We start from the raw sequence: 14,043 nt of genomic DNA, 5'->3' as shown, positions 1-14,043 counted from the left end.
GTGATCTAAATGGCAACGGCTTAGTGACACTTCTTGTTAAACCAGATCCAGTGCAAAGAAGTGCCACTATTTCAGTTTGTTCTTCTGAGAGCTGCTGTGATCAACTTGAGGTTGCTCTTTGCCCTCAGTAATTCCTGCTCTGTGTGAGGTGCCAGCACTGCTTCTGGCAGCTCATCTCCAGAGCAGGATGATGCTGGGCAAGTTCCCTCTCCAGGTTAAAGAAATGTTAATGTAGCAAAACCTCCCCTGTTGCTTGTTCCTTCTTTGAGGCCTCCATGTGTGTGGTGGCTGATGGCATAGCAACTAGATGATTTTAAGGTCCCTTGCAACCCAAACAAGTCTGTGATTCTATGGTGAGGGTAGTGTAGGGGGTGAGGTGGAGCTTGTTTGTAGCCCCTCTTCGCTGCCACCATTGTAGTGTGCAGTTGGTGCTGCCCAGCTCTGGGGAGGAGGAAGAGGGGGTGGAGACAACTGGGACAAGAGTCTCCATTTTATACTACAAGTTGAAAATGAAAAAGGTTCAGAACATCTTTAGCTGCTCTCAAGGAAGTGGCTACAGGGCCAAGCAGGAGGGAAGTGACCGTGTGTGGTTGCTGAGCTGGGAGCTCTGGCAGAGGGGGCTGTGAGCAGCCGCCGAGTCTCGGAGTGGGGGAGCTGTGCAGCAGCTCTGTGGTCACCAACAGGTCTCAGCCCCTTTGCATGTTTTACATACCCCCAAACTAGAAAGCTGAAGCCTCTGAGAAGTTCTCCTACTTGTGTTTGGAGGAACTTGTTTCTAACTCTACCTGTCGTGCTGGAGGCTGCAGAGTGCGATGTGGGAGATCCAGGCTAGTTGCCGCTGCTGATTTCCTGGGTAAGTGAGCAACTAATTTAATCTCTTCTCTACTCATTTGCAGAAGAGACGTGTTCATAATGTTTCTTGTGCTGTCCCACCAGTCTTGGCTTTGCTAGATATCAGCTGGTTGCTTGTTTTGGTTTGTTTCTCACTAAAGATCTAAGACACAATCGGAAATCCGGGTGCTGTCGTAGTAAATCTGTGCTTGCTTTTTCCTTAAAAGCAAGTAAAATGTAGGATTTCCTTCTTGAGGAGCACCAGTGGATCATTGAGGTGCTCATTGTGCCTGTTTTGCAGCAGGGGGGTACAAACAGCCCCCTCCCAGGTACACTCTAAGTAATTACCCAGCGTAAAGGATTGTGGAACAGTTTGGTGCCAGGATGGGACCTGGAGTTCAGCTCTTCTCCACATGCACAGCCTGTGGAGCAAATGGAATCAGTTAAGTGAATAAGGTGGAGGTGGGATGGACTGTAGCTTATAAAACTTGGGTTTTGAGGAGAACTTGGAGCTCCAAGAGACTGTAGATGCATAACGAGGCCCCAGAGATCAAGTTTCTTCATCAAACATTTCAGCATGGTGGGATCTCTGAGATTTTAAGGCTTGGGAGAACAGAATGAGGTGACCTCTCTTATTCCAGTCTGGTTCAAGAGAGGAGTTGTTCTGCAGTTACAGACCTTCATCTGGAAGGTGTGAACGATGAAGCTGCTCCACCTCCCTCCTGGTGGCTTTTCCTGCTTAGGAAAACTGCTGATAGTTCCCAAGTATTCAGGAAACAAAGGGACCTTGACTTACGAGGTGGTTTTGTGGAGGAGGAAGGTAGATGTGGAAGTCCTATCACAGTGTTGGACAGTGAATCCCCCTTGTGCTCCTAAACCCCAGCCCTGTCCTGGCCACGTGGCTGCTCTTGCCACGTCCGTGCATGGGGAGTTGTGTGATGACGTTGGCCCGCTCTGGTCCTCCAGTGGGCAGAGAATGTCTCATATGTTAAAGTGGTTTTTCTTCCATTCTGTGTTCTTTTCCACTCCTGTCTCTCTGATGGATCTGTACAACTACAGCGTGTTTTCCTCCCTTGGCAAAGGTAGACCCATTCCCTGGGCTTCAGCACCTCCTCTTAGACCTGAGTACTGTGCTTAACTCCTGAGCTGAAAGAGTTACCGTGTGTTAGCAGAGCTGGGGTGTGACTCCATGTTCACTCACTGTGTGCCCCAGTTGCCAGTGAGGAACATTATATTCACTTCTATGGAATTTTTGCTTTTACCTGGTACACAGAGCGTTTGTGTAGTCCTGCCACATCCTGCTCTAGTGACCTTTGGGGAAGCCCAGAAGGAACAAGCTTTCCCCAACCCTTTTTTTTGCAAGAAAACGTGGATTTGGAGGTCTTTGCCACAATGACTGATTTTCCTGAAAGTTTTTCCACACGTCTGAGCTGAACATCAGGAAACCCCTTAAATCAGTGTGGTGGCACCGGGAAGAGGCCACGTTTCCTGAAGATCTGCTTCATTGCTGGGAAGATGACATGGCTCTGTGCCAGAAAACTTCCATCCCTTCTGAGAGGTGCAAACTGCTCCTTGCGTGCAGCACGGGGATGAGGAGAACATAAAGGAAGGAAAAGGATCATTAATGCAGTGTCCAGGCAGGAATAAAAACAAATTGTCCGTGTAAATGACTTTAAAACTGGAATCTCCCTTCAGTCTTCGTAATAAAGCTCTGTTTTTTAGATAATTGGCTTGTGAAGAAAAACTAATTACATAAAAATCATGTAATTGTTGGAAGGTTTCCATGATGGCTTGAGGCTTGATACCTTTGCCTTCAAGGAAATTGATACTGTTTTAGCTGAGGATTGGTTACTATTACCTGGATAGGGTTGTAAGTGGCTCAAGAACTGTATCATTTGAAGTTGCTATTGCACCAGAAATTGTGAATAAAAGACAGTTAAGTACACATTTATATCTTAGAAGCAAGTTATAAAAATTTAGTTGATGTGTTCATTGCAGGGGGTTGGACCTTTAAAGGTCCCTTCCAACCCAACCCATTCTACAAGTCTATGAAAAATTGTTGATCACTAGAGAAGCCCAGTCCATATCCAAAGGAAGAACAGTCTGGAAAGGTCAGATAATAGAGAGGAAAATGTGATTTTGTGTTTGTGTGCGTGTTGCTGCCTCTGCACCAGGACATTAAAGGTGGCACATTAACACACAGCTTTCTGAGAGGGCTGAAAAACTTCTTCCCACACGGGTGACACGTCACAAAATTCAGAGAAGGAGCTGAAACTGTGTTGGAAAAGCACAGGAAACGAGCAGGGTCAGTTCTCATAGAGCAGCAGTGAGCTGAGTGGGTTTGTAAAGCTGGTACAAAGTCAGTGAACACACCAGGACTCTGCCTCCTCTGCTTTTCAGAGCTAAAAATGGAAATATAGAATATCTGTTAATACAACGAAGGCGGCTGAAACACCCGACCATGTGCACCCTGTTTTTCAGTTCTTAAGAACTTTACTGCACATTAACTATTTTTGATGAAAATTTCCATTCCATGCCCTCTCAGCCCCGTTTTAAAGTAAAATTTTATGACATAGATCAGCCATATCACAGTCTGAATTCTATAGAAAAACCCAAGAGGAATTAGTAATTCTGGTTTTGGGGCAGAGGTGAGCAGTATGTGGCGAGATCACTCTGACTAAAAGAATAAAGTAAATACAATAATAAAATAAATAAATTGTACATTTGGTAATAGTCCTGTAGAAAACAAGTAGCTTGTGATCATATATATAAATTTTCAATAAGTCTCCAATAGGTTATGCTGGATTAGGTGCATGTCCTGTGCTGTAAAGGCTATGACAAGTTTCTTTAGCAGGGTGTTGAAAAAATAAGAATTGAGAGCTTTTGGGCTGACATAAAGTATGAATAGCACAAAAATGACATTCCGTACATGCCTAAGGAAAGTTTGTCTGTTACTGTCTGAGCCTGAGCAATCACAAACATCCCCAGGCCGTGTCCCTGTCACGAAACCAGAAACTATATTGGCTGAGAGGGCAAAAAAGAGGAAGAACTTGCAAATGGTGCTTCAAAGTGAGTTTTGGTTTGGTCAGATTTTATCTGGGATTTTCCTCTACTCGTATTTTAGGGACTTTTGCCCTTGAAATGGACCTTCCATCTTTGCCTTTTGGTTCCATGGTCTTTATGGTTTATGGTGGAAGTGTGGTGGAGGTGGAGCAGGGCTGCTGTGGGGGGTCAGGTATTGGTTTTGTGGCAGAACTCCCCAAAATAAGCAAGAAGCAAAACCTGCATTTGAAATCCAAGCAGGTCTCAGCTGGGGGGTTCTTCTCAAAACCTGTGTGTGTTTTGTATTTTTTTTTCTCTGCCCGTTAAAATGTTTCATGAAGGGAGACCAAAGGGTGTTGGGTCTGTGGGGTCTGGTGGTCCTGCTCCTGGCAGGCTCTGCTTGAATCTGCTCTACCTCACAGTGCCCTTCTTTTGGGAAGTGTGGAAAAATTTAAGTGTGTCCTACTGAGAGCAAGAAAGCTGGGCTGGGACAAAATCCCAACAAATCTTTTTGTGTGCTCAGGTGGGGATCCTGAACTGTGTGGCCTCGCTTGAGCTCAGCTAGCTGACAACTTGCAGTATCTCCCAGCTGATGGGTTTATCCTCTGTTTCCTTATTAAAGCCAAGTTCTTTTTGTGTTGTGGGGTATTTTTGTGGAGAGGACTCTCTCTCTTGTGGAAATGTCCCAGCTGCACTGGAGGCCTGGGAGCCAAGGCTGGCTTTCCAGGGCTCCTCCTTCCAAGCAGCAGCTTAGCTCCTTCCTTCTGGTTCAAGGAAGATTTGCAAATAGTTTCAGAAGTATTTAATATCTCCATCTGCTTTTTCTTAGTTTTCGAGGCATGCAAAATTTTAAAGGGGTTATTTAATAGTGTTGTGCATTTGGTTTTTTGCTTAAAGATGCTGGAGCTCCTAGGCTTTAACCACTCTTCCTTTACTAAGGACATCTTGGCCATGGCAAGTCATAGGCAGGAACTTGAGTTTTTACCAAATATTATTCTCTGCCAAATATTTCATTAAGTCTTAATAGTTTAATAACCAAACTGACTTAGAACAACCCGCCTTTAGAACTTCCTCTCCCTATTTTGTAACTTTTCATCCTTGATACCAAAAATTTGTGAGGTCTTTGTCTGTGTGTGAGGAAAAATGCCTGTGGGCTCCAGATCTGTTCATTGGCATCATCCAAAGGAATTAGATGTGAGTTTTGGCAGTCGTGGGTGCCTGGTTTTGTGTTTGTGCCCCAAATCACTGATTTTGTGGTTGTAACCCTTGTTGAAGATGAACCATCATCCCCATCTACTGGTGCCCTGGGCTGGGGATTTGCTCACTCTGCCACCCAGGTTCTCTGTATCACTTCTATTAAGATTAAACAGTTTTGTGAGTCAGAAAATTCTCAATCAGTTAAAAAAACTATTTACAAGTTCTCAAAGCTTATACTGAATTGACCAGTGGAGTAATTATGATTAATGTATATATGAATATACTGGGCAAAAGGTCTCAGTACTGTGAGCTTCTACATCTGAGCAAAAGCCCTTTCACTGCTGGCAGTGGGGAATGAGTTCATCTACAAATGCTATAGGAGACAACTACCCCTAAAGCTGTACTTAATGAAACAATGCCCACATTCATCCAGTTCCAAAAAATTAGATCTTAAGTAAAGACAGTTTTACCATTTTATGAATATTTTTGGCTGAGTTAAGTATCTTTTCATCCTGAGTTAAGTATGTTTTCCATAGGCAAAGCAATGAAATTTAATTTTCTATCTGTATAACATTTCTGCCTGTTGGATGCTGCAACAGAGTCTGGAGGAGCTGCCCTAGTGCTCTTCTGGCCACAACCTGTCCATACCATAATATTACTGTGTAGGTCTGGTGAGGGATGCTGAGAGACAGCAGGAATTTGTCCTGGTCAAAAGAGACATTTTGGAAAATGGAGATGCATTTTTAAAACGGGAATTCCTGACACTGAGCATGGGAATATCTGGAAAACTCGTTAGTAAATAATAAGTCAGAGATTGGATGTTGGTTTGTTTGGTTCATCCCACAAAGTGTTTTGTAAATGAAGCAGTATTTAAGGATTTTTTTTGGACTGTGGGAATTGCTGTGATTAAAAACAAGAGTAGGAACTATTAACCAAACCAAAGATGGCTCTGTTGAAAAGCAGCATGTTTGATTTATGAATTTGCAAGAAGGCACTGGTTTTATATTCCCCTCACATTTTAAAACATCTGGACAATCTTTTTAATATTATGCCCACACAGACATCAAAATATATTGAGCTTCACTTATATGTCATTTAAAAGGGGGTGTTTTCAATTAGATTAAAGTTAATATCTTTAACCTTTTGCATTTAAATTTCATGGTGGTGTGCAGAAATAATTACTGACTTGTCTGTATGTTCCAGTAATCATACTCTCAATTATTTATTCCCCATATTATTGCCAAGGGGATGTGTCTGGAAACTCAAATTTAGCATTCAAGTGGCAAGGATGGAAGGAACATGCAGTTTAATTGTGAATGTGTGCTGTGCTGTTAAATGTTATTTTTTTCTATGATAATATCACGTTTTTTGGGCACTTCCCAAACACAGGGAAAGCTTTTGTGGCAGTGTCAGAGTTTCTCCAGACTGAGCCTAAGGCTTTTGAAGCAATATTTGTTGAAGTCTGTTCTATCAGATTAAAGGCTTTACACTGTTGAAGCAAAACCAAAAACACATTTAGTTTTAAGTACATTTTGGCAGAGATAGGGGAGAAGGAAAAAAGGGAGGATGGAGACTAGAAGTGGAGGAATCTTTCAGCCTCACATGAGTGATACCAAATCAGCAGTACTGTCAGGCTTATTTTAAACACATTATTTAAGTGATAATCTGGAAGGGGAAGAAACAATAGACACTAGGAAAGACCTACATTAGCAATATGTAGGTGAAAATGTGAAGAATGGAGTGACTTCGGAAGCCATGAAGGAGGTAAAGCAGAGAGGAGAATGTTCCTGTGGTGTCCCAGCTGATGGTTGCAGTGAGTGTGACCTCAAACTGAAAATATGGAAAAAAGCCAATGGATAACCAAGGCTTTCCATGTGGTTTTTGTTTGTAACTCAGCCAGTGCCCGCAAAGAGTGAAAAGAAATCAGTGTATTCTTGTTGTGACTGCCTTTGGTTGAGACTAGATCCACATCTCAATCATAATAATGTAAAGATCCCTTGGATTGCATAGGGCATTTTATCAACCTGATCATTTAATTTGTGCCTCAAACTGTACAAAGCCATTCCTGACAATTTTAATTGTTCCCTTTTTTTTTCAGTCAGAGTCAAGTTGCTCCTGGAGAGGTGCAGACAGTCCATTTCAGTTGTGTGGAGGATCCCACAGTCACATAAATGCAGGTGTGTTGGTTTTGATGTTTGGGTTTTGTTTGTTTTTCAGTGGGAGGATTAATTTCATAAACTGTAGAATTGGTGGTTTGGGCTTTTGTTGTTAATTGAGCTAATACTTAGTAAAACATGGAACACAGACCCCAAATCATCTGTTTCCTTTTGGCTCTTTCTATTTAAGCACTAGATAGAAAATGCAAAATGCATTTTCTTTTGTGTCAGAGATGTCTTCTTATGCATTCTTGGCAGTCTAAAAGCTTTTGCTTTAAGTCTACTTAGTGATACTTTTTCATTCTGGAGAGAGAGAGAAGTAGTAATAAAAAATAACTCTGCAATAAAGCTTATTTCACCATGACTCATTAAGTATCAGGAGTTTAAAACACAAAGGGTGAGAGGGGACAAAACAATGAGAAATATTTAGCTGTTAAGGGGACTGTAAAAATAGAAGCTGACTTTTTAAAAAAGGAAACATAAATTGAACTGTTTATATTATCCAGTCTCAAGTGCTGTTTTTTAGCCAATTAGGTGCCTAAGGATGTGAAAGTTATTTGTGCTTTACGGTAAGAAAGAAACCTTCTAAAACAGTTGTGGAACCACCAGAAGAGAAGGGAATTATTTGGAGCAGAGTTCCCAGAAACAGAATAATCAGTGACATTTGATTTTTCACTTTTCATCTCGTTGGTTTGGAATAATCAGGTTCCCAATGTGAAGATTTTGAGAAATGTGGTGCCTGGCCCATCAGAGTAAGAAGTGGCCTCACTAAGTGATGGATTTGTGTTCTGATAAACATTCAAACTCTCCTTCACCCTTTCCTTAACTATTTTTCCTCTGCTTTCAGTATCTAAACGTAAAAGAAGATTGCAAAGCCATGGCTTTCTGTGCAAAGATGAGGAGCACAAAGAAGAGTGAAGTAAACCTGGAAGTTCAGCATCAGGGCTTAGAAATCCTCTTCTACCTGCAAGATAAAGACCCCATTTGTTACACCAGCGGGGAGTTCACCTCGGAGGAGCTGTGCATTGAAGCTGCCCAGAGGTGTTGTGAGTACCTGGATTCCATTTGACTTGATTTGACATGATTTTATTCCCAGTATCGAAAGTGATGCATCCTCTGCATTTGAGTCAGTGTTTGTACAAGCAACGTGCATTTTTTGTGGTCTAGGATGAAAACTTTTGCTGAGGGGCTGTTTGGTCAGTTCTTAAACAGGATCTCTCCTGTGTTGTGTCACTCTGGTCTGTGACTCAGCAAAATACTCAAAAATATATGTAATTCTCCAGGAAATAGTGGATTAAATCTATGTTTATCTCACAACCCACTGTACTTTTATATTTACAATTCTGAGGTTAATTCCTGCCCTGAAGCCAATTTTGTGTCTCCATGGAACACTAAATGTTATTCAGCTAACATGGGAGTGGTGAATCTGGCTGTGTAAACAGGTGAACTGGGCAGGAGTTTTCCTGCAGCTTTAAAATGATTTCTTTTCCCAAGTCACCTGGATTCTTGGAACATTGAATACCCTTCAGTTCATTTGCCTAATTGCTGCTCTTCCATTGGAAAGGTGAAAATGAGTGGAATCTGCAGGACAAACCTCATCAAATAAGTACTGATGTGGGGTTTTTAATAGTTTTAATTGAAGTTAAGGGTATTTAACCACCCACCTATTTCTGTCAGCATGGAGGAGCCCATGTACTGTGCAGCTGCTCCCAGTAATTTCTGCCAGAAGTTTAAAAACTTTATAGAAGTTACTTAAAATGAGCTTTTCTTAAAGGAATTCTTTCTACCTTCTCTTGTTTTTCACTAATGCCACTGCACACAGCAGTGAAGTACAAATTCTTGCCCATTTGAGCAGGGCTGTGATGCTGGTCCCTGCTGAAATCCCAACTGGAATGTTATGATGGCACCTGTATCCTGCTTGTTACCTGCACAAGTCAGTGGCTGCCCAATCCCACCTTCTGTGAACTTTGAAATTAGGCTCAGATTTTATTTCCTTGGCTTCTCTTCTCCCCAGTTCACAATGGAAATAGTTTCAGTGGATGCTGCAGGAAACAGGAGCAAGGAATTCAAACAACAGACCTGTAAACACTCCACAGCCTGTTTTTCTCTGGGATGATGTAAATGCAAAGGTTAAAGCAGGTCAGCCTGGACATACAAGTCAAAGTCTGTTCTTTGTGGAAATCCCTCTGTTAAGTGAGCAAAGAATGTGACAATGGCACATTCTGCTTGTTTGCTAAAACCTCTCTGAACTATGGGGGCAAAATTCATTCATAAAACAAAGTGGGGCTATTGCTGAGTGGTTTTGTTAAAATACCGATTTCTGTGAAGTGGGAAAAGTAATTCCTCTCAAATTCAGGGCAAAATCAGAATTTCAGAATCAGTTTCATATTGGAAGTAGCTATTTAATACACAATAAAACGGAAGGATTGAACCAGTGTGCAGGTTCTGCTTCAACCTTAACTTTCTAATATATTAGAATATTCTAATATACCAGTCTCAGTTTCTTTTCAACCTGAAATATTTGCTTTCTGCATTTGGATTTTGGGGGTGCGTGTGCACTGTGGCCTTGTGATTCACCCGTTTGTGTATTTTTCTGTGCCAGCTGTGTCTCCTCTGTGCCACAACCTCTTTGCACTGTATGATGAGAACAAAAGGCTCTGGTATGCCCCAAACCAGGTCTTTAAAATCGATGAGAAAACATCCTACAGGCTCCACTATCGCATGAGGTAAGAGAAAACCACCTGAAAAATGATCCTCAACCACATTTAAATGCTCCAAACTCTTATTCCTGAGGTCCCTGAAGGAGCAGGAAAGCAAAACCAAAAGCAGCCGCTTGTTTTGCACAGCTTAGATAAGAGGTGAACAGCAGAAGGTTAAAATATCTCCTGATTTCTTTTCATCTTTGCTGTCTAACCTTGAAAAAAGGCCCAGGAGTTGAAAAACGACAAGAACTCGTATTCACAAAGCTGGGAGTGAACAAGCTAAAAGCTAAATTGAAAAATGGGCTGAGAAACATCAGGGTTTTTATGTCAGTGTTTTCATGTTTTGGTTTCCATTTGAAGTGCTCCAAGTGAACAGTATTCCTGGTGAAGGAGATGGGAATTTTACTAATGTTTACTTATTTTGCTATATTGATTTACTATTTATATTTACTATTACTCACTAATATTTGTATATAATCTATTTTATATCTTATATATAGTGATATACATGTGTTTATATATTATATAATCACAATCTATTATTTTTATATTATGTTATTTATATTATTATTAATTTTATTATTATTTATTTACTAGCACATTATGCTTCCTTTTTTTACATTTAAAAATAATAAAATATTGTTTTTATTCTGACTTTTCCTCTTGCATCAATATGAGCTTTGAGTGTATAACGTAGGAGAAAAATATATAAAATAAACTTTGCTTACAGGAATAATTAATTTAGAAACTTTACCCATTTTCCTAAAGCAAGTCAACAGATAATTTTTCAAGACACAACTGTAAGAGAATAAACTTTTCAATAGCATTCCCTCTGTGCCTTAAAATGTAATCCTCACAGCCAGGGTCAGTTTGGGATACAGGGAGATACAGACTGAAGGCTTTGCTGATCCTTGGACTGTAGGTGTTTCCATTTGATCTCTGCCAGACTGGAATTGTTATTGTTGGATGAACTGCTCCAAGGAAAAATTACTGACAGTCATCAAAGGTCTTTGCTTTTCAAATAATCATAATCCCAGTCCTTATTTCTGGTAGAGGAAGAGGACGCAGTAGTCTTTTCTTTTTTCTCTAGCACAGTCTATTAGTGCTATTAATGACTTAACCTTGGCTAATCTCAGATTTAAACAGCTCTGATTAAGTTGGGCAGATAAACACCACACAATAATGGAATTGAGTGACTCTAAATGAGGTTCTGAGGACTCTAATGGCCTCTTAGAGAGCATTGAGAGCCCTTTCTTGCTTTGAGATCGCTCACTTTAGCAATAGACTGAATAATACAACATTTCTGGTATAATGTGAACCTGGAGTGTTTTCCCCTGAAACTCCTTGTTTTTCTCAGTAAAAAAGGTGTTGTTTTAAAAGTGTAGTTGTGGGGATTTAATCCACTCATGAGAAGTGTGATGCACTTTGTAATTCTGGTTTAAAAACCGGGTTTTGCTGTGTTTGGTGGTGTTTGGTATTGATAGGTTCCAGCTGTGGGTGAGTGATGAGAGCAGGTAATACCACCTTTCTTAAAACTGCTTAAACAGCTCCCTCTTGTAAATCTTCTTTGGCTGTTCATAACCCAAAGATGAGTGATAATTAATAACACCAGTTCTTTTGTTATTCCCTGAAAATAATTATGGGTACATGGACAAAATTAGTCTATGCTGAGCTTTATTTTTTTTGACAGTTTTTTGCTGTACCATTTTATAATTTTCTGGAAAATTTTCTGTTGTACCATTTTGTAGGATGAAGCTGTGGAAAATACTTTGGTTTTTATAATTTAAAGTTCTGGTGGTTTATTTTTTTAAGCTTTGCAGTTGGGATTTAAAGTTTGGCAGGGAAATCTCTTTTGTCCCTTGTACTCCATGTGTGAAAACTGGCAAAATTTGGGCCAAAAATATGTATTTTACATCATTTCATATGCATTTAAGAAAGAGTTAAGCACCAAAATGTAAAGATTCTTATCTCCTCAGGAATAAACACTGTAGTGTAGTGGTGAAGTGGTGTTTTCCTTTCTTTCTTTTCTCATTTATTGTGTGTCTTGGCTTGGGCATCTGAACTGAGAGCAGGGCAGTGCTGCAAGATTGTGAGCAATAGGGTTGTGAAACTGTTCTCTAAATGAATCTTGTTTGTTCTGAGCTCTGCCAGAGGCAGAATTCCTCTGAAAAAGAAAAATGATGTGGGTTTATTTAACAGTGCAGTGTATTAAATGTATAGAATAATTTAGAAACTAAATTGGCAGCCTCATTTCTGTAATTTCAGTACATTGATAAATTTGCTCTAGTCTTGTCCTATTGAAATTATATCTCTAAAATGAATGTTTGTGACTCCTTTGAAATGCTTTTAGATCTTTGATTTTCCCATGCTGCTGAAAGCTTATTGTTTTCTGATGGTGTGAACTTCCCATCCTCCTCAAATCAGTGTCAGCTGCTGCTACACTGCTACACTTCTGATAATATTTTAAAAGGACTTGCTTTATACTTTGTAACTTGCCTGTATTTTTTACACTTACTTCGAATTAAAAAGAAAAAAAAAAGCTACAGCATGAGAAACTACAGTATTTTGTAATATCCTGCTTTAATCAGCACAGAGCTGATGGAGGAGGAGTTTAACTGTTCCATAGCTGGATGGTGTTTCTTGGTGTGGAGAAGGGATCTAATTCCTTTCTAGTGGAAGGTGGCAGAGGAGTTGGAATGAGATGAGCTTTTAAGGTCCCTTCCACCCCAAACCACTCCATGTTTCTGGAAACTCTTGGAAGAAGGACTATCAGAGCTGCTGTAGGTGAGAGAGAACAGCAGGTCCCTCTTCCAGCATTTCCACCCCTTCTTGGCCAGGTGCAAAGCTGCACCTTCCCAGGGGTGACCCTCCTGGACTGAGTCCCAAAATCCCTCTTCCAGGCTTTCACCCGTGCCCTGGACTAAAATGCTCTAAAGGAGGGCTGAGCCCTGCTCCTGAAATTCAGGAGCACACAGTCTCCTTTCCAGCTCGTTTCCAGGACTTGGGAATTGGAAAACTTGTGCTCCTGTTCCTGTTTCTGGAAGTGGAATAGCAATAGTCTGTCCCCCCCTCCCCCCCGCAAATCCATTGGTCTCCTCAAGGAAGAGATTCTCCTTTATACAGTTCCTCAAACAATGGGGCTCTAATTGTTTTTGTAACTTGTAAGAGTTGTCTCAATCAGTGCAGTTTAATAGGAAAAGGATCAAATCCTCCTCTCAATTACAAACAATACACAGTACCATGCCCATAATTATTTTCAGGAAATAACAAAAGCATTGTAGTTATTAATTATCACTCATCTTACACAGGAGATACGGAAACAAAGTTATTTCCTGGAGGCAGAAGGATTTGCTTTGCTTTGCTTTTCAGGCTTCAATCAAAGGAGTTCTGAAGGCTTTTAAAGTCCTTGTCAGGAGTTTTTTGGCACAACTGTGTGTTGGTATTTCTCCCTAACAAGTGCTTAACTAAAAGTACTAATCATGTTTCTGCTTTTAAGATCCTGACTCTGCACTGAGGCTGATACACACCAGCCTTGACCACTCCAGAACTGGAGCTTTATCCATGAACTCCAATTCTGGTCAGACACAAGTCACTAAAATACAGTCACATATTTTAAAACATGTTTGTATGTGACTTCTCCTATTTGTAAACATTTATTTCAGGCCTCCCTTTGTATTAAAGCATTTTATATCTATTTGTCTATCTATCTGCCTGTCTTGCTGTCTGTCTCAATCGTGGAGTGGTTTGGGTTGGGAGGGACTTCAAAGCCCATCCAGTCCCATCCCCTGCCATGGGCAGGGACACCTTCCACTAAACCAAGTTGCTCCCACCTGGCTTTGGTCACTCCCAGGGATGGGGCAGCCACAGCTTCTCTGGGCAGCCTGTGCCAGGGCCTCACCACCCTCACAGCCAAGAATTCCTTCCCAATATCCCATCTAACCCTGTCCTCTTGAAGTGGGAAGGGTTGTCCTTCCTTATCCTGTCCCTCCAGGCCCTTGTCCAAAGTCCCTCTCCAGCTCTCTTGGAACCCCTTTAGTCACTGGGAGGCCACAATTAGGTCACCTCAAAGCCTTCATTTTTCCAGACTGGACAATCCTAATTTTTTCAGCCTTTTC

At 41.0% G+C, this 14,043-nt stretch overlaps 1 protein-coding gene across 1 annotated transcript in view; it reads left to right on the top strand.

Annotated features, from left to right (window-relative positions):
- The window catches only part of JAK1 (Janus kinase 1), a 50,663-nt gene that overhangs the window by 21,027 nt on the left and 15,593 nt on the right, over positions 1-14,043 (top strand). The window contains exons 2-4 of the mRNA XM_017805469.1: positions 7,169-7,247; positions 8,074-8,272; positions 9,829-9,952. Coding sequence (XP_017660958.1) covers positions 7,242-7,247; positions 8,074-8,272; positions 9,829-9,952 — 329 coding nt within the window. The 5' untranslated portion in view covers positions 7,169-7,241. The remainder of the gene's footprint in view (positions 1-7,168; positions 7,248-8,073; positions 8,273-9,828; positions 9,953-14,043) is intronic.

This window comes from Lepidothrix coronata, unplaced genomic scaffold (assembly GCF_001604755.1).
Source record: "Lepidothrix coronata isolate B3197 unplaced genomic scaffold, Lepidothrix_coronata-1.0 Scaffold12, whole genome shotgun sequence".
Lineage (NCBI taxonomy): Eukaryota > Metazoa > Chordata > Aves > Passeriformes > Pipridae > Lepidothrix > Lepidothrix coronata.
The sequence above is the reverse complement of the archived record's forward strand: the minus strand, read 5'-3'. Positions and strand labels throughout refer to the sequence as shown.